Genomic DNA, 18,325 nt, shown 5'->3' on the forward strand with positions numbered 1-18,325 from the left:
AGTGTGTTTTGTGAGGCATCAATGTTTTTGAGCTCTCATTATTTTAGTTACATCTACCTCTATTTTCAAGTTTAATGAATATATGATTTGGGGTAGGAAGAGGATTGAATGAGTGGGTTTGACTGGAGACTACTTGGGGTGACAGGGAGAGAGGAAATTAGGTTTATCAAGATTTGTTATATAAGGGGTATTGAAATATTGTGAGGCAAGATGATTTGAGGTAATGTGAGAAGTTCAAGAAAAAAAGTGCACACAGTAAAGACATCAAATATAAACATATATTTATTTAATCAAATTTTCCAGTTCCAGCTATACAACATCTACAATATCTGAAGTAAGACCCATTCACAAAATGGACTACAAAATAAAACCCAAGTTAAAAAAAAACATATTCAAAATAAATGAATTGTTAAATAATTTCCCAATGCCATAACCAACATGTACAATGCTTTTACTGCTATGTAGAAATATTAAAAGCATGTACACATCCCATCAATGATGACAAGATGATTGATATAATAGCAATAGAGCACCCCACAATTTCTCCCTTGTTTCTGAAGATTCAGTATTTGGTTTGAGCATTCAACTTCGGTTTAAAAATATTAACTTATATAAGATTATAAATAAACAGTTAAATATGTAAAACATTTTAACTTTAAGGTATACATTATATATTCACAGTATACTAAAAACCAGCCACTGATTGTGGCTTCTAGAGGGTGGCTGTGGTAGGTTGATATATTTCATTCTATGGCAAAATGATTTATAGTCCATTTTTCACCAGCTCCTGGACTCCATTCTCGTCAATTATTAAAGGTGTGTGAAATTCTTTCCCCTTCACATGTATTTCCAAACCCTAGGAAAGGAAGTATACACAAGAACATTATTAATGGAGTGTTGGAGTGTAGCCTAATGGTTAGAGCACTGGGCTGGCAACCAAGGAAGCCCAGTTCAAATCCCAAATCAATTAACCCTCCACTGCCTCAGGTACAAACTCCTCCCCCCCCTTTACAAAGCCACATAGCTTTGTAAAAATAAGGGGGGAATCGACTGTAAACCTTCCAGGGACAGGTGGTGATATAGCCACTACCTATAAATAATTTTTTGACATCCATTTACAGTTGAGCTACATGTCCCCCTCTTTGGAAATTATGGTCTACACTGTCCAAGATGATGCTCTGCTGGATAAGTTATGTTCTATATCATTTTATTGCCTACCAAGGAACTGGAAGTTGACGCAGGAAGATTGTATGGATTTTAAATTCAGATATTAGCTTAAAGCATGCAAATGTGTTGCTATTAGGCGATATTAATACTCACCCCCAAAATCTGTATAAGGTGCCTAAAGTTACGTGCGTTAAATTGGGTGTGCACCCAACTTACACGTATAACTTAACTGAATATTGGGCCAATTGGCACTGATAACTTGGTAGTAACAACCAATTATTAGTGGTGACTGAGCTTATTAGGAGTTAGATGCACATCGGAGCTTGCACCTATAATGTTACACATGTATCCAAATTGCATCTAATTTCTATCATGCATAACTATATGGAGGTGTGGTTAAGGGCATTTTTGAGGCATTCCTAAAATGTATGCAAGTAAGTACAGAATCACACCTAAAGAAAGGCACCTGAATTTAGGCCTACTATGAGCAGGTCTAATTCCAGACGCTTACATTTAAGCGTGGATATGCGCTAACCCCGGGATTCTATATAGCACGTATAAATCTAGGCACATTTTATAATTACATGCATAGATCGTTAACAAGCTGTTAAGCATTAATAGCTAACAAGCAATAATTAGCAAAAATCAGAATTTACGTGAGTACAATGCTAAGCGTTTCACTAAAACTGAGCATGCAGGCAACATGAGAAGAAGCAGGGTAGGCAATACGCAGAGAACAGCGCTGGAGAAAGGCTTCAGATGGCTGGGGGTTGGGGACCCCCACCAGTCAAGCCAGGGGCCCCAGATCCAAGCCCAGGCCCCCCTGTAGCTATGCCACTGAGAACAACCACATATTATTTTCAAAATAAATTCATTTTTGATATTACATGGCTTAGCTCCAAGTTACACATTATCGATTTGTTTGTCAGCTAGAAACTCTAATCCTGCTTCAAGAGAGTTCCTGATTCTTTACTTTCTTGATCCTAAGAGGGTAGTTTATAAGAATTTTTTATCTGCAACATTTGCCTATCAGGCAGCAAGTTACTAGAATGATCTTCCATGTATGATTAGATTACAGCTAGAATATGGTAAATTTGATAAAATGTTAAAGACCCATTTGTTTAGAAAGTTTCTTGGATTTTAATGGATTTTAAGATATAATGCTGTAATGTCCTGGGTATGCCCAGCTTCTTGTATTGTAAGCCACACTGAACCAGAAATGTTGTGTGGGATATAAGTGCCATTATGTTATGTAAAATACCTACTGTACCTGAATGTGTAACTCACTTTCAGCTACTACTGAAAAGCTGTAAGATAAATCCAAATAAGTTATCTATCCAAAATGAGAAGCGATTGGCAAGTTTTTATATTCAAATTACTCTCAGAATTAATATTTACATTTTGGAGCATAAGAACATAGGAAAATCCATGCAGAGTCAGACTGCAGTCCTCAAGCCCAGCATCCCGTCTGATAATAACCAGTCCGGATTACAAGTACCCAGCAGATCCCAAAATTTAGATCAATTTCTTACATAGTAACAGAGTAGATGATGGCAGATAAAGACTTGCATGGTCCATCCAGTCTGTCCAACAAGATAAACTCATAACATAAGGTATAATGCGATGCTATATATGTACACTTGATCTTGATTTGTCCTTGCCAATTTTAGGGCACCAACCGTAGTCTGCCCGGTACTAGCCTTATTTTCCAACTACTGAAGCTGTCATCAAAGCCCACTCCAGCTTCATCCAAATGTCTCTAGATATGAACGGGGCACAGACCATAGAGATCTGCCTGGAAGTGGCATGTTTAGCCACGATTAGGGCACAGACCATAGAAGCCTGCCCAGCACTGGCCATGTTCTCCAACTGCTGAAGCTGAATGTGTCCAGCCATGATCAGGGCACAGACAGTCGAAGTCTGCCCAGCACTGGCTTTGCTTCTCAATTACTGGTGTTGCCATCTAATCACTGCTAAGCTTGTTTGGTTCCTTGCCTTCCATACAGGATTCCTTTGTGTTTACAAGGACAGGTAATGGCTTTCACAAGTCTACCTAGCTAATCATTTTTTTAATGAAGTTTCACACCAGGACTTGTGTAAATCCCTTTTGAACTCTACTATATTCATGACCTTGGGACCATATCTTCCATCAATAGATTCCACATCTGAATTGTGTGCTGCATGAAAAAAAATATTTTACACAATGTTTTTAATCTTCTGGTTGTTAGTTTCATAGTGTGTCATCTTGTTTTAGTGACTGAAAGGTTAAACTGTCCCCACTAACCGTTTCATCCCACTCCATTAATTTTATCAACTTTTTCCATATACTACTACTACTTATCATTTCTAAAGCACTACTAGACGTACGCAGCGCTGTACACTTGAACATGAAGAGACAGTCCCTGCTTGACAGAGCTTACAATCTAATTAGGACAGACAGAACAAACAAGAGATAAGGGAATATTAAAGTGAGGATGATAAAATAAGGGTTCTGAACAAGTGAATAAGAGGCACATTTTCAAAGCATTTAGCCTTCCAAAGTTCCATAGAAACCTATGGAACTTTGGAAGGCTAAGTGCTTTGAAAATATGCCTCTAAGGGTTAGGAGTTAAAAGCAGCATCAAAAAGGTGAGCTTTTTGCTTAGATTTGAAGACTGCGAGAGATGGGGCTTGACGTACCGGCTCAGGAAGTTTATTCCAGGCATATGGTGCAGCAAGATAAAAGGAACAGAGTCTGGAGTTAGCAGTGGAGGAGAAGGGTGCAGATAAGAGAGATTTACCCAGTGAACAGAGGAGGAATGTAGGGAGAGATGAGAGTGGAGAGGTACTGAGAAGCTGCAGAGTGAATGCACTTATAGGTCAATAAGAGGAGTTTGAACTATATACAGAAATGGATAGGAAGCCAGTGAAGTGACGAGGAGAGGACTAATATGAGCATAACGACACTGGCGGAATATTAGTCATGCAGCAGAATTTTGAACAGATTGAAGAGGAGAGAGATGGCTAAGTGGGAGACCTGTGAGAAGCAAGTTGCAATAATCTAAGCGAGAGGTGATAAGAGTGTAGATGAGGGTTCTGGTAGTGTGCTCAGAAAGGAAAGGGTGAATTTTGGTGATATTATAGAGAAAGAAACGACAGGTTTTAGCAGTCTGCTGAATATGTGCAGAGAAGGAGAGGGAAGAGTCGAAGATGACCCCAAGGTTACGAGCTGATAAGACAGGAAGGATGAGAGTGTTATCCACAGAAATAGAGAATGGGGGAGGAGGAGAGGTTGGTTTAGGGGGAAAGATAAGAAGCTCAGTCTTGGTCATGTTTAGTTTCAGATGGCGCCGAGACATCCAGGCAGCAATGTCAGACAGGCAGGCTGATACTTTGGCCTGCATTTCGGCTGAGATTTCTGTTGTGGAGAGTAGATCTGGGAGTCATCAGCGTAAAGATGATACTGAAAACCATGAGATGAGATCAGAGTACCAAGGGAAGACGTATAGCTGGAGAAAAGAAGAGGTCCCAGGACACATCCCTGAGGTACACCAACTGACAGTGGGATAGTAGAGGAGGATCCACTAGAGTATACACTAAAGGTACGCTGGGAGAGATAAGAAGAAAACCAGGAAAGAACAGAGCCCTGAAATCCAAGTGAGGACAGCGTACAAAGAAGTAGGCTGTGATCAACAGTGTCAAAAGAAGCAGATAGATCGAGAAGGATCAGGATAGAATAGAGACCTTTGGATCTGGCCAGGAACAAGTCATTGGAGACTTTAGCAAGCGCTGTTTCAGTTGAATGATGGGGGCGAAAGCCAGATTGAAGTGGATCAAGAATAGCTTGAGATGAAAGAAAGTCACGGCAACGGCGGTGAACAGCATGTTCAAGTATCTTGGCTAGGAAAGGGAGGAGGGAGATGGGGCGATAGTTGGACTATCAGGTAGGGTCCAATGAAGGTTTTTTTAAGGAGTGGTTTGACTACAGCATGTTTGAAGGCATCAGGAACAGTCGCAGTGGACAGTGAAAGATTGAGAATATGACAGATAAAAGGGATGACAGTAGGAGAGATAGTGTTAAGTAGATGGGTGGGAATAGGATCAGAGGAACAGGTAGTTAGTTTCGAGGAGGAAATAAGATGTGTAGTTTCCTCTTCAGTGATTTCAGAAAAGGAAAAAAAGGAGGCAGGGGTTGGAGGGTTGAGAGAATGGACTAAGGGAAGGAAAGGTGGAGGTGACCTGGTTGAGAATTCAAGTTTAATCTTGTGAACCTTATCATGAAAGAACTCAGCCAGAGTCTGGGGGGAAAGTGAAGGGGGGGTTGGAGGTGAAGGCACTTTGAGGAGAGAGTTCAGTGTGGCAAAGAGACGTCGAGGGTTTGAGCCAAGAGAATTTGTCAACTGGATGTAATAGTCTTGCTTGGCAAATAAAAGAGCAGACTGGAAGGAGGTCAGCAAGAATTTGAAATTTATGAAGTCAGCATGGGCACAGGATTTCAGCCAAAGGCGTTCAGCAGAGCGGGCACCGGAAGGTAGGTAGCGGATTCTAGAGGTCAGCCAAGGCTGGGGTTTGGTTTGTTTTACAGAACGGGGAATGGGAGGAGCGAGAGTATCCAGAGCAGAGAATAGTACTATAGGAAGAGACAGCCTCATCGACAGACTTGGATAACATAGTGGTACAGAAGAGATTTGAAACACTGGAGGACACAGTAGAAGGGTCAATAGCCTGAAGATTCCTAAATGTATTGGTTAAGATTGGACGGGACTGGGGAGGAGGGTGTTTAAGTGTGAAAGTTATCAGATGATGGTCAGAGAGGGGAAGAGTTGAGGGACAGAAACTGGAGAGAGTGAGCAGTTTGAGAAGAGGATAAGATCAAGACAGTGGCCATTCTGGTGAGTGGGGGCAGTAGAGCACAGTTGAAGATTGAAAGAAGATGTTAAAGCAAGAAACTGAGAAGATTAAGTCAGAGGGATCATTAACATGAATGTTAAAATCCCCAAGAATGAAGGAAGGAGATGAAGGTTCAAGAAAGAAGGAAAGCCAGGCATCAAAGTCAGTGAGAAAGGAAGAAAGGGACTTATCAGGGGGTCGATAAAATGATTTCTTCCACCTCAGTCTCACTGTTTTTCTTCCTTCAAAGTCCATTCCATCCGTCTATTTGCCCCTCTGCCTCTCCGAGTAGCAAAGGTTGAAATCTACAAGAGGGTGAAAGTAGTAGCCCGACACCTCCTCTGTGGCCAACTGGGCGAGAAGTATGGGAGAAAAGATTACCTCCATGGCATAGGGCCGCGACTGAAGCAGAGTCTTCAGGGTAAAGCCAAGTTTCAGTTAGGGCAAGCAGATGGAGAGTACGAGAGATAAAGAGGTCATGGATTTAGAAAGGTTTGTTACAGACAGAGCGGGCATTCCACAGAGTGCAAGAGAAAGGCAAGGAAGATGGGGAGAGGAGAGGAACAGAAATTAGATTGGAGATATCACAGTGTGACCTGCACAAATAGGATGAGAGCTGATGTGGAGGATCAGGATTGGGATTAATGTCCCCAGTGGAGAGCAGAAGAAGGAGCAAGACAGTACAGAGAAGGGTAGGAGAGGTATGACGACAGCGATGAAGGCGAGATGTACTCAGATAGAAAGGAGATGAATGAATGGAAGGAAGGAAATGTTGAAGGTTGAGAGCTGAGGAAAAGGAAGAGGAAAAAAAAGAGATGGTGAGATGATGAATACAGAGGGTGGACAATGTGTTCCTGCAGTGTACAATGGTTTCAGATGGAGAAACAGATTAGGAAGGGACAGTACCAAGAAGAAAAAGTGTACTGGAGCCATAAGTAATAACTGGGAGAAAAATAAATGTAAAGAAAAAAATGCCCCGCGCGCAGCACCTAGAGCGGAGGCCCTGAGTGGATCTGGGAGTCACCCCAGAGAAGGCTGTAAAGGATATGCAGATGAGCTGCTAGTCCTCCACAGCACCTGAAAGGCAGTCGGTGGTAGAGCTGGGCACCTCTCAGCCGAGGAAAGGCTTACCAGGGGTTAGGCCGAAGCCAGCATTCCTCCCCCTGAGGGTCGCCTGATCCATATCCCTTCTCAGTTGTCTCTTTTCCAAGCTGAAGGGCTCTAACCTGACTAGCCTTCCTTCTTGAGAGATATTACATCCTCATTTTTATTTCTCTTCTCTCACCTGGCTCTAGTTCCACTATATACCTTCTAAGACTGGGGCAAACAGAATTGCACACAATATTCAAGGCATGGGTATGCCAGTGACCTAGACAGAGGCATGATGTTCTCAGTTTTGTTCTCCTTTCCTTTATGAATTATCCTTTACAGTCTATTTGCTTTTTGGCAGTGGCAGCAGACTAGGATGAACATTTGAACATATTACCCACAATGACTCAGATCTTTTTCTTGGATAATGATTCCCAACACGGAACATAGTGCCATGATATTTGGGATTATTTTTTTTCTTATTTCCATCTGTTGCTTTTTCCACTTTATTAAAGACATCATCTTCATTCATTACGCAGCTTAACATGTCCTTGCAATATAGCAGGCAGAAGTTCTCTTAAGCGCCCACACTCATGCCCCTCCTCTAATGTAGCATACATTATTCTATGTAGAAAATGAGAAAAAGACAACTGCAATTAACACGTGAACCTGTGAAATCTTTCTGTTTAATACTGTTCTGAAAGGAGCAGCATAGCCTTTGTTGGATCAACTTATTGTGTGTGGAACTAGTGTCTGTGTAAACAGTAAGCTTATTCTCATAGAGAATTGAGGACCTCTGATGCAGGCACTTGCCGAAACACGGCCGTGTAAATTATTAACCTGAGTGTAGCTCCAGTGACATCCTCACCTCCTTGGCTGTCTCCATTTTTGTTCTTGCTGGTAAGGCAGGCCAGATGTTAAAGACAATATTAAAGAATCAATTTGCACAGATATAATACCCACACCACTGAACAGACCAAGGTCCTGTTTTTGATCCAGACCACAGCATCAGTGAGCTACAGATCAGGACTCTCAAAGCGTAATCTGGGCATGAAAGACTTTTGAAGTTAGCATATCTGGTTTTAAAAATGGTTTGGACAAGATCTTAGAGGAAAAGTCCCTAGTCTGCTATTCAGATGTACATGGGTGAAGCAACTGATTGCCCTGGGATTGGTAGCATGGAATATTGCTACTAATTGGGTTTCTGCCAGGTGATTGTGACCTGGATGGCCACTGTTGGAAATAGGATACTGGGCTAGATGAACCATTGGTCTGACCCAGTATGGCAATTCTTATGTTCTTATGAAGTTAAAACGATCAGACACTTTGGAACTCAGAAGGACTCAAATATCTCGACCTTTTAATTGATTATGGGCCATAAAGCTCTCTCAGCTGTCACCTTCTGAATACTGGCACACCCCACCCTCCAACAGCTTTCCCTTTCAGACTATCATTGAAATGCTTTGCATGACTCACTTAAAGTGCCTGTGGAAGTCATAGAGGGGCATAATCGAACGGAAACGCCTATCTCCATGGGCGTTTATCTCCGAGAACGGGTCCGTGAAGGGGCGGGCCGAACCGAATTTTCGAAAAAATGGACGTTTTTGAGCTGGGCGTTTGTTTTTTTTTTAGCGATAATGGAAACTAAAAACGCCCAGCTCAAAAACGTCCTAATCCAAGCCATTTGGTCGTGGAAGGGGCCAGGATTCGTAGTACACTGGCCCCCCCTGATATGCCAGGACACCAACTGGGCACCCTAGGTCAGTGCGGTGGACTTCAGAAAAAGCTCCCACATGCATAGCTCCCTTACCACGGGTGCTGAGCTCCCAACCCCCCTCCCCCAAAACCCACTACCCACAAATGTACAACACTACCATAGCTCTTAGGGGTGAAGGGGGCACCTACATGTGGGTACAGTGGGTTTTGGAGGCCTCCCATTTACCAGCACAAGTGTTACAGGTGGGGGGGATGGGCCTGGGGCCACCTGGCTGAAGTGCACTGCGGTACCCACTAAAAGTGCTCCAGGGACCTGCATACACGCAGGCCTCTAGGACTGGTTGCTGTTATATAACATTGGCACATCAGTTGACACCTGAAGACTGATCTCTCCGAAAACGTCCTTTATTGGAATAACCGCCTTTACTCACAGTTAACTGCAGATCAGAGGCTGTGCCCCACTGGCAATGAGTCTCCCTGGTACTGAGATTAGCAGTAGGTCAGAGCTGGCAGAATGCTGTACAATGCCCTCTTTCAGCCACATTCAAGGGAAGAACTAAGTTGTCTAGCGTGGCTAACACAGGAAAGGGAACTAAAACTGGCTTACAAAAATGGCCACTACCGCATGGACTACAACAGGAAACACAACAGGGCACACTCTGACCCAGTAGGTACTTGTAGCCAGTGTAGCTTTCGCAGGAAGAGTGTGATGTGGTCACGGCACTTGCAGCCTTCTATCAGTCATGCTGCAACATTCTGAATTAGTTAGAGCTGATGCAAACTCTTTTTGGTTTGACTAGTAGTCTAGTCGTGACGTTATCATAGAATGGACCACTGTAGTCAGATTCGTCTTACCAATATATGGTATCACAGGTGATAGAGACAGTTTTTAAAGGTTGTTTGAATATGTGGTTTCAGGGTGAGTGATGAGTCTAACAGTATCCCAAGATTCCTGACCTGTGATTTTAAGAACACTCCTTTGCTCAGCAAACTATCCAGCTTATTTTCGAAAGAGAAAAACGCCTATAGTGCGACCTAAATTGGGAGATAGATGTTTGTCTCGCAAAGACGCCCAAATCGGTATAATCGAAAGCCGATTTTGGGCGTTTCCAACTGCACTCCGTCGCGGAAACGAATAAAGTTGACGGGGGGGGGGGGGAAAGAAAGGAGAAACAGGGGTGACATGATACAGACGTTCAAATATATGAAAGGTATTAATCCGCAAATGAACCTTTTCCGAAGACGGGAAGGCGGTAGAACTAGAGGACATGAATTGAGGATGAAGGGGGGCAGACTCAGGAGTAATGTCAGGAAATATTTTTTCACAGAGAGGGTGGTGGATACATGGAATGCCCTCCCATGGGAGGTGGTGGAGATGAAAATGGTAATGGAATTCAAACATTCGTGGGATAAACACAAAGGAATCCTGTTTTGAAGAAATGGATCCGCGGAATCTTAGCGGAGATTAGGTGGTGACACCGGTAATTGGTAAACAAAACTGGTGCTGGGCAGACTTCTACAGTCTACGCCCTGATCATGACTGAATAGATAGGGATGGGCTGGAGTGTTCAAACTTCTTCTACTAACCTATAAATGTACTCACTCTGCTGTTCCCCAGTATCTCTCCACACTCGTCCTTCCCTACACCCCTTCCCGTGCGCTCCGCTCCATGGATAAATCCTTCTTATCTGTTCCCTTCTCCACTACTGCCAACTCCAGACTTCGCACCTTCTGTCTCGCTGCACCCTATGCTTGGAATAAACTTCCTGAGCCCCTACGTCTTGCCCCATCCTTGGCCACCTTTAAATCTAGACTGAAAGCCCACCTCTTTAACATTGCTTTTGACTCGTAACCACTCGCCTCCACCTACCCTCCTCTCCTCCTTCCTATACACATTAATTGATTTGCTTACTTTATTTATTTTGTCTATTAGATTGTAAGCTCTTTGAGCAGGGACTGTCTTTCTTCCATGTTTGTGCAGTGCTGCGTACGCCTTGTAGCGCTATAGAAATGCTAAATAGTAGTAGTAGTAGTAGTAAATTTTATGGGGCTTCAGAACTTAGTACAAGAAGAGTGCTGGGCACACTTCTACAGTCTGTGCCCTGAGAATGGTATGGACAAATCAAACTCGGGTATACATATAAAGTATCACATACCATGTAAAATGACTATCTTGTTGGGCAGAATGGATGGACTGTACAGGTCTTTATCTGCCGTCATTTACTAGGTTACTATGTCATATCCCTTATTTGAATTTCAGTGCTGTAAAATATGTATATTTTTGATACTATTTCATAGTAGTCTTATTAGGTTTTAATTTACTGCTCAAGTTTACCTTATTTATTTTATTCATGTTTATATTTGGCAATTTTTACTATTGTTATGCTGTTACGAAAATTGTAACTTTTATGTTAAACTGTACCTACTGTACAGCACCTTGGGTGAATCTCTTCATAAAGGTAGCTAATAAATCCCAACAAACAAAAGCTTTTCAATGCCTAAATATACTAAGTTAGTCCAATAAAAAGGTTATCACCTTATAGTTGCTTTTTTCATGTTTTTTTTTTATTTTTTTAAATTTGTTAATTTTATTTCTGTACAAGTCTGAATAGTACTATTCCGAAGACACGCTGCTATGAGGGCCAAAAGGGAATGTGGTTCCTACAACAGCATCTTTAACTCACTAAGGTGGTCTTTTACTAAAGATTAACTCAAGTTATCTGCAGCAGGGCCCATAGGAATAAAGTGGGCGCTGCTGCAGATAACTCAAGCTAATCTTTAGTAAAACTCTCCCTTAGGGAATCATTTTAAACATTTCTGGGACAAAACAGCCTTTTACATGCAGAAACGGCTCTTCCAAAATTGTATCGAGGTATATGCATCTAAAAAAGGTATGCACATAAATTTGTCTAACCTAGTCAGAGGTATGTGTTTGCTTATTTACTTAAAAAGCGCTTATAAACAGAAAATACAGAAGCCAATCCATCTGATGCGGTTTCCAAAAAAGCATTCACTGTAAAATCCTAAACAAAAACAACAGCATGAACCTCACAGCCTATAGAAACTCCATCCTCACCTCCATCCCAAGGCTCACATGGCGTCTACCCATCTCACAGAACACAGGGAGAACCATATATAGTTTTGGACTTTTTCTTTTTTTTTTCCAGCAGTTTATCTTAATTTTATTACTCCTGTTACTCTGTCTTAACTATCTATATGTTCCATCTTTGCTTACACCCTATGCAGTCTATTAAAATGTGCTGACATTGTAATGTAGCATACTATGCCTTGCTTTGTATTGTTTGAATATTTTTACTGCTGTAATTGTTTATTGCTTATGTTTGACTTATTCTTGCCGTACACCGCCTTGAGTGAATTCCTTCAGAAAGGCGAAAATAAATCCTAATCAATAAACAAATAAGTTTACAAAAGGCTCTGATTCAGTTCCAACGGGCATGCTAATCCACCAGACAGCCAAATGGGGGCAGGAATTAAAAAATATGTACACAAGGATTTGAAATAAAAACTGTAAATCTTTGTCTGTTTTTGAGCAAGTGTAAATGAATACATACTTCCCACAGGGTAATTTGAATAAAGTCCGTGGCAAACTTTTCATATTAAAATTGGGGTAACTCATATGATAAGAGGTTTGCCTTATCTGCTGAACAGGTTACCAGAGGACGCCTATGTGAAATGTCTAAGATGATACCTACCTTACACCTATTTCATAAAAGCCTACAAGCTTCCAGAGCCAGCCCCAATAGTTCACACATAACCATGCACAAATTTACACCTAATCTGAACAAACAGTATAAATGTGTGTGTGTACTCTTTGGGGTTTTGTTATAAACCTTTTCTGCACATAAACCCCTAATTCTGTAAAAGTCGTCAAAAACTGCACCTGCACATTTGGGCGTGTGCCCAATTTGCATATGCAATTTAACTGAAGCTAATTAGTGCCAATAATTGGCTTAACAAGCAATCATTGGCACTAATTAAAGGTAATTGAACTTTATACACCTAAAATTTACGCGCGATTTGAAAAAGGGTTGCGGAAATGGATGGATCATGGGTGGAATGCGGGTGTTCCAAAAATTAACAAACGTTGTTACAGAATAACAGGGATACGCATCTACATATGCACCACGTTTCAGTTGATGCAAATGGCCATGCCTACAGTTAGGCGTGATTCCTGGGCGTACTGTGCCTAGCTTAAGCATGACTTACAGAATAGTGCTTTATTTCAGCACCGATTTTCTTTTTGGCACCATATATAGAATCTAGCCCATAACTTATTAATGAGTGGAAAAGGCTTCTTTAAAAAATGAGGCCTTTCTTAAAAGTATGTGCAGTGCAAGTCGGCACATATTTATACAGTAAGCATCACCGGGCACAAATTCGGGTGGAGCAAGGGCAGAGTCCTGATTTATTCTGCTCTTGAGCAGACGCAACATCTGTTCCAGAACTGGTGCTAGTATATTCATAAAGACAGATAGATGCATATGTATCCTTATAAAATAGGCTCCTTCCTGCCCAATTAACCTAGGACCCATGTCTACAAACAGATTACAAAAAGGTAAGCGCACACAAATAGTGTGCTTAATTTTTGTGTACATATGTGGTCACACAGTGTTACAAAAGCCCTCTTCCATGTGGAAAATGGTTTATAAAATTAATCACTAAGGAAGAACGCTACCATTAAGTCGGGTTATTTTACCACAACTCATGCTATTTTAGCACAGGTCCCATTTTATGCAATGAAAATGTGCTAAAGTAGTATGACATGTGGTTAAATAACCTGACTTAACAGTAGTCCATATTGATAACTTCCCCAATTAACACCTGGCTCACTAAAAAATTGGGTACATGCCCAATTTACATGCCCAATTTAATTGAATAATCTAATTAGCATTGATAATTGGCTTAACAAGCAATTATTGGCACTAATTAGAATTGAAACATACACACCTAAGGTTTATGTGCAAGTTCAAAACGGGGGCACAGAAATGGGTCATGGGCAGAATGGGGGCACTGCTAAAAACTACGTGCATAGTTATGGAATAAGGGGGATACGCATCTAATTTAGGCACATGTATTTGAACCATGTTTCAGCTGGTGCAAATGGCCACGCCTACAGTTAGGCATGATTCCTAGGCATAAGCACTATTCTATAAAAGAATAACACTTTCATTGCTTATTTTTTTGGCACCATATACAGAATTCACCTCAAAATGTGCTTCCAATAGCCCATGTACTATTTTCTCAGTTACACTGTTTTTAAATAATTTGGCTCACGGACATTCTTGGTGGTAATTCTGTTTTTAAGACATGTTTCTCAAACACAAGCTGAGAAAATAATTAGTAGAAGGCCCTTAGAATTTAGAGAATTTATTCATGCTCTGTTTAAGACCCAGCACAAACCTCTGTTTAAAAGGTGGCAGTGAAGGAGGCATAAGTTTGGTTTGCTACTATGTTCAAGGCATAGAACCAGAATAATCTTAAACTTTCTTAAACCATCTTGAGTGTTTTGCTCTCTAAAGTTAGCATTTCAATTGGAAAGGAAAGGAGATTTGCAATATCGCCTTTCTGTGGTTACAATCAAAGCAGTTTATATATTATACCCAGGTATTTATTTTGTATCTGGGCAATGGAGGCTTAGGCGACTTGCCCAGAGTCACAAGGAGCTGCAGTGAAAATCAAACCCAGATCCCCTGGGCACTGCACTAACCATTAGGCTACTCCTCCACTCCATTCTTCATTGATAGGTCATCTGCACAGACATGCTTCTTCCAAACTTTCACTTTATACACCATGGGGAGGGAGGGAATTCTATATATGTCACCAAACATTAGGTGCTACTTCCATGGCAAATTTTCAGTGCGAAAAAAAGAGTTCTAACGAATGCATGATGCTGAAACTGGGCAGAAATGGCAAATCTGTACGAACACACACTTACACATCCATTTATAGAATAACACTGGAGTGTTTCTGCACGGATCTGCAAAGGGGCGTGGCCATGAGAGGGGTGTTCCCTTAAAATGCACGCAGTTGTAGAACTCGGAGAATCAACACCTAACTTGCTCGCTGGTATTTACACCATGTTTCAGTTGGTATAACTCCTTGCATCTACAGTTGAATGCGAACCCTGGCGCTGCATGCTATTCAATAAAGGCCACTGATCCCCGAATGCCTGTTATAGAATACCATTCAGCAGCGATTTATTTGGCGTAGAATTTTGAGGACCTTTACAAAATTCTTCCCCCCCCCCCCCCCCCCCCCCAATGTGGTGGCTTTAGATCTTGGGACCAAACAGTCCATTTCTTAGTTGGGGGGGGGGGGGGGGGCTATAAACTTGGTGCTACTTGTGGACACATTTTAAAGGAAAGACTAGAAAAAGAAAGCAGTCTTCTAATCTTAAAGAGACCAAAGAACAGTTCACTTTTGTCAAAAGAAGACTGATGTGGTTGGTATTAATAGCTCTAACATCCACTTCTAATAAAATGAACTTAGTAAAAGTTCCAGAACTTGGGAGACTGTCAATAAACGCCTATCACCCACCTAGGATTAACCTTGCGGCCACCTAGAGGGTCTGTGCCCAGCACTGCTCATGTCTGCTGCACCTGCCGCTTGTGCTCTACACTAGCGTACTCCACCCCACCGACTGGGTCCCACTTGCCTCTGAGCAAGTCTCCCACTCTGAAGTTATTCCCCAGTGATTTCTAGGTTACAGGGGACACACTCTCAGGGGTCCCACAGTTCCTGGAAAGTACCCACAGTCCCAACACAGAAACCACCAGGATTCTTAGTCAGTCCAGGACAATAGAGCCAATAACTAACAAGGTTTATTATCACAAAATTAAAACAGTGAACCATATAAAACAGATGGAAAATAATAGGCAATAACAGATAACTGAATAAGGATCAATATTAAAACTGTCTAAACACTTTGTCACTACCTGGGTAGCACATGGGGAGTTTCAGGAAATTAACTGCTCACAAGTCTTGAACAGGGTCTCAGGACAGAGATGTTTACCTCTATGCTCCCTTTCTGAGACTAAAGATTACCTCCCTTTCTGAGACTAAAGATGACCTTCCTTTCTGAGACAGGCAAAAACTGTCAATTCTGTAACAGTCTTACAAAAAAAAAAAAAAAAAAAAAGTCACCATCTGCTGGACAAACAAGAGAAATGCACAAGGGAACAAATATACAAACATTAAGACCAGTCTTTAGAACTTATCTTTTAAAGGTCGGATCAATGCCAATATGGGCCATGTTTTGCTGCGTTGCGTTAGGGTGAAAGGTCCTTTACAAAGACACCATTTCATTTAGGTGCCTCCTACCATAGGCGCCCGGTATAAGAGGCTTGGAAAGGCTAAGCCTCCCCCCTGCTGCAGCAGAATGGATCAGCTGTGGAGTCCAGCTGCTCTGAGGGGATTAAATTATTGATTTACCTCCATCCTCACAGCAGGAGCTGCAGTGAAAGCCCTCTAGCAGTTGTAGAAATTAGTTTATGGTTTGTTTACCTTACTGCTGGGAAAGCAGGGGGGGTTGGCTGGAGGTGTCCTGGGTTGCCAGGGAGATATTTAAGGAGGATGACTTCCTGACCTGCACTGAGGACAGATAGCAGCAGAATGGATACTGGGCCAGCATGATCAAAAAAAGTCACCAGACAACAAAGGTAGAAAAGATCATTTTATTTTCATTATAGTGTTTGGAATATGTCCACTTTGAGAATCAGGTGCTCAACATTAAAAGTTTATATTTATTTACTTATTTATGGCATTTTATCCCACATTAAACATGAATTAGGGTGTTTTGTGGCTCTACATGAGAATTGTGATGATATGATCCCTTGTTTCATATTGTTGACGGTCTGCATTTTCCGTATGGGTGGTATATTGGTGTATTAGGTCTGCCCAGTGTAATATTTATGGTACAGTAAGGTTCTGAGTGTGTTTTTGGACAAAGTTGTGCATAGTGTTTTGCAGCTGAGCGATTGTGGTTAGAATATGCTTTGAGCAACCACTTTATTCTTTGACATATGATACATATCTAATATCTAAATTTAATAAAAGGTATTAATTGTGACTTTTATCTTTATTTTTTCTGCGTGTTAGACAATTATGGATTTAAGCTCCACTCCTGGCCCCACCCTTAACCCCGCCCCTTTTAACCTCCCCAAACAGTTGGGCCACCGACCACCTATGCCTCCTACTATTACAATATGATGTTCTAAAAGTAGGAGGCACCTAAATGAAATGGCGTCTTTGTAAAGGACCTTTTGCCCTGACACAGCGTGGTGAAACATGGCCCAAAGGAACAAATATGTCATACAATTACATACAAAGTTACAGACATAAATCCCCTGTTTCGTCACAGAGACATTTCTTAAAGTCAACATTTAAGGACATACAAGTCAGCTATGCTCCTTATTTGGGAGCTGCAATACCTAGATACGAATTGTCTTCAAGGGAAAAGCTCAATACAAAATTGTGTAAATGGTTTTGTGTGGGTTGGGGTGAAGTTGGGGTGGGTTGAAAGAAAAAAAAAATGGGCCCTGGGGATCAGGTGGGGTTGACTGTGGAGGACAGAGTGCCTAGGACTTTGGAATTTATTTCTCATTTTCTGATTCTAGTTTATGTAACTTTTTCTACCGTTTATTCTTTTATATAGACTTTATTTTTTCTGTTTTATTTATTCAGTCTCACTCATTGTAAACCATGAGCTGATTGTTCCCATCAGTAGGATATCAAGTAATTAATACACCAAATCAAAACAAGAAGCCTTCTTAGTCACTTGCTTCATCTCACAAAAGTTATAAATACATGGATATACTAAAATATCACGGCAGAGTGTTCAATGGAAGGATTCCTTTTCTGCTTTTTGGGTAGTAGGTAACAGTTTTTTCCTTTGGACTTACAGTTCAATCAGAACTGGGGTTTCGGTTTGGCACCATAAACTTCCATGCATAACTACTAAGAGACTGTTTGCCCATTTTATATCCCCTTCTAACTCGTGGATCCCAGTAGCAGTTCCTAGACTGGAGCCATTTATCAGGGCTCCTTCCAAAATTCTGCAATCAAACGCCCTACATCTGGCCACTAAATGATGTTGGATGAGGTGTAAGAGCATTCTGAGAATTTTCAGTAGTTTGATACAAACTCCCTTGAAGAATCACAGGACCCTTTCATGCCCCTACTATTCAACATGGAAAGTCAGCATCATGGAAGGATGGAAAGAAAAATAAAGGTTTTTAGTTTATAAAGAACTTACTTCTCCAGAATAGGAGACAAGTGGTGATATCTCACACTGAATGGGCAGGTCATGGGCATCCTTCAAACTATAAAGAAAGCAAACAAAATTAATGTTTAAAAAACTGCAAAAAATAGTTGAAAACCAATGAAAAACCACTTGCATCCTCCTAAATAACAAAGTTAAAAAAAAAAAAAAAAAGACATAAATCTTTTCAGTTTCTCGAAATTC

General features: G+C 41.3%; 1 protein-coding gene across 5 annotated transcripts in view; it reads right to left on the reverse strand.

The window, feature by feature from the left end:
- Positions 1 to 303: 303 nt before the first annotated feature.
- Positions 304 to 18,325, reverse strand: part of UAP1 (UDP-N-acetylglucosamine pyrophosphorylase 1) — a 101,130-nt gene continuing 83,108 nt past the window's right edge. For 4 of the 5 annotated variants that reach the window (XM_030206990.1, XM_030206988.1, XM_030206989.1 and 1 more), the window contains 2 exons: positions 18,116 to 18,182; positions 304 to 856 (listed from right to left, as the gene is read on the reverse strand). In XM_030206990.1, the coding sequence (XP_030062850.1) occupies positions 764 to 856; positions 18,116 to 18,182 (160 nt within the window). In that variant the 3' untranslated portion in view covers positions 304 to 763. Of the gene's footprint in view, positions 857 to 18,115; positions 18,183 to 18,325 lie in introns of those variants that run through there. The other variant, XR_003942531.1, reaches the window with a different exon arrangement.

Source organism: Microcaecilia unicolor, chromosome 6 (genome assembly GCF_901765095.1).
Source record: "Microcaecilia unicolor chromosome 6, aMicUni1.1, whole genome shotgun sequence".
In the NCBI taxonomy this organism is placed as follows: Eukaryota; Metazoa; Chordata; class Amphibia; order Gymnophiona; family Siphonopidae; genus Microcaecilia; species Microcaecilia unicolor.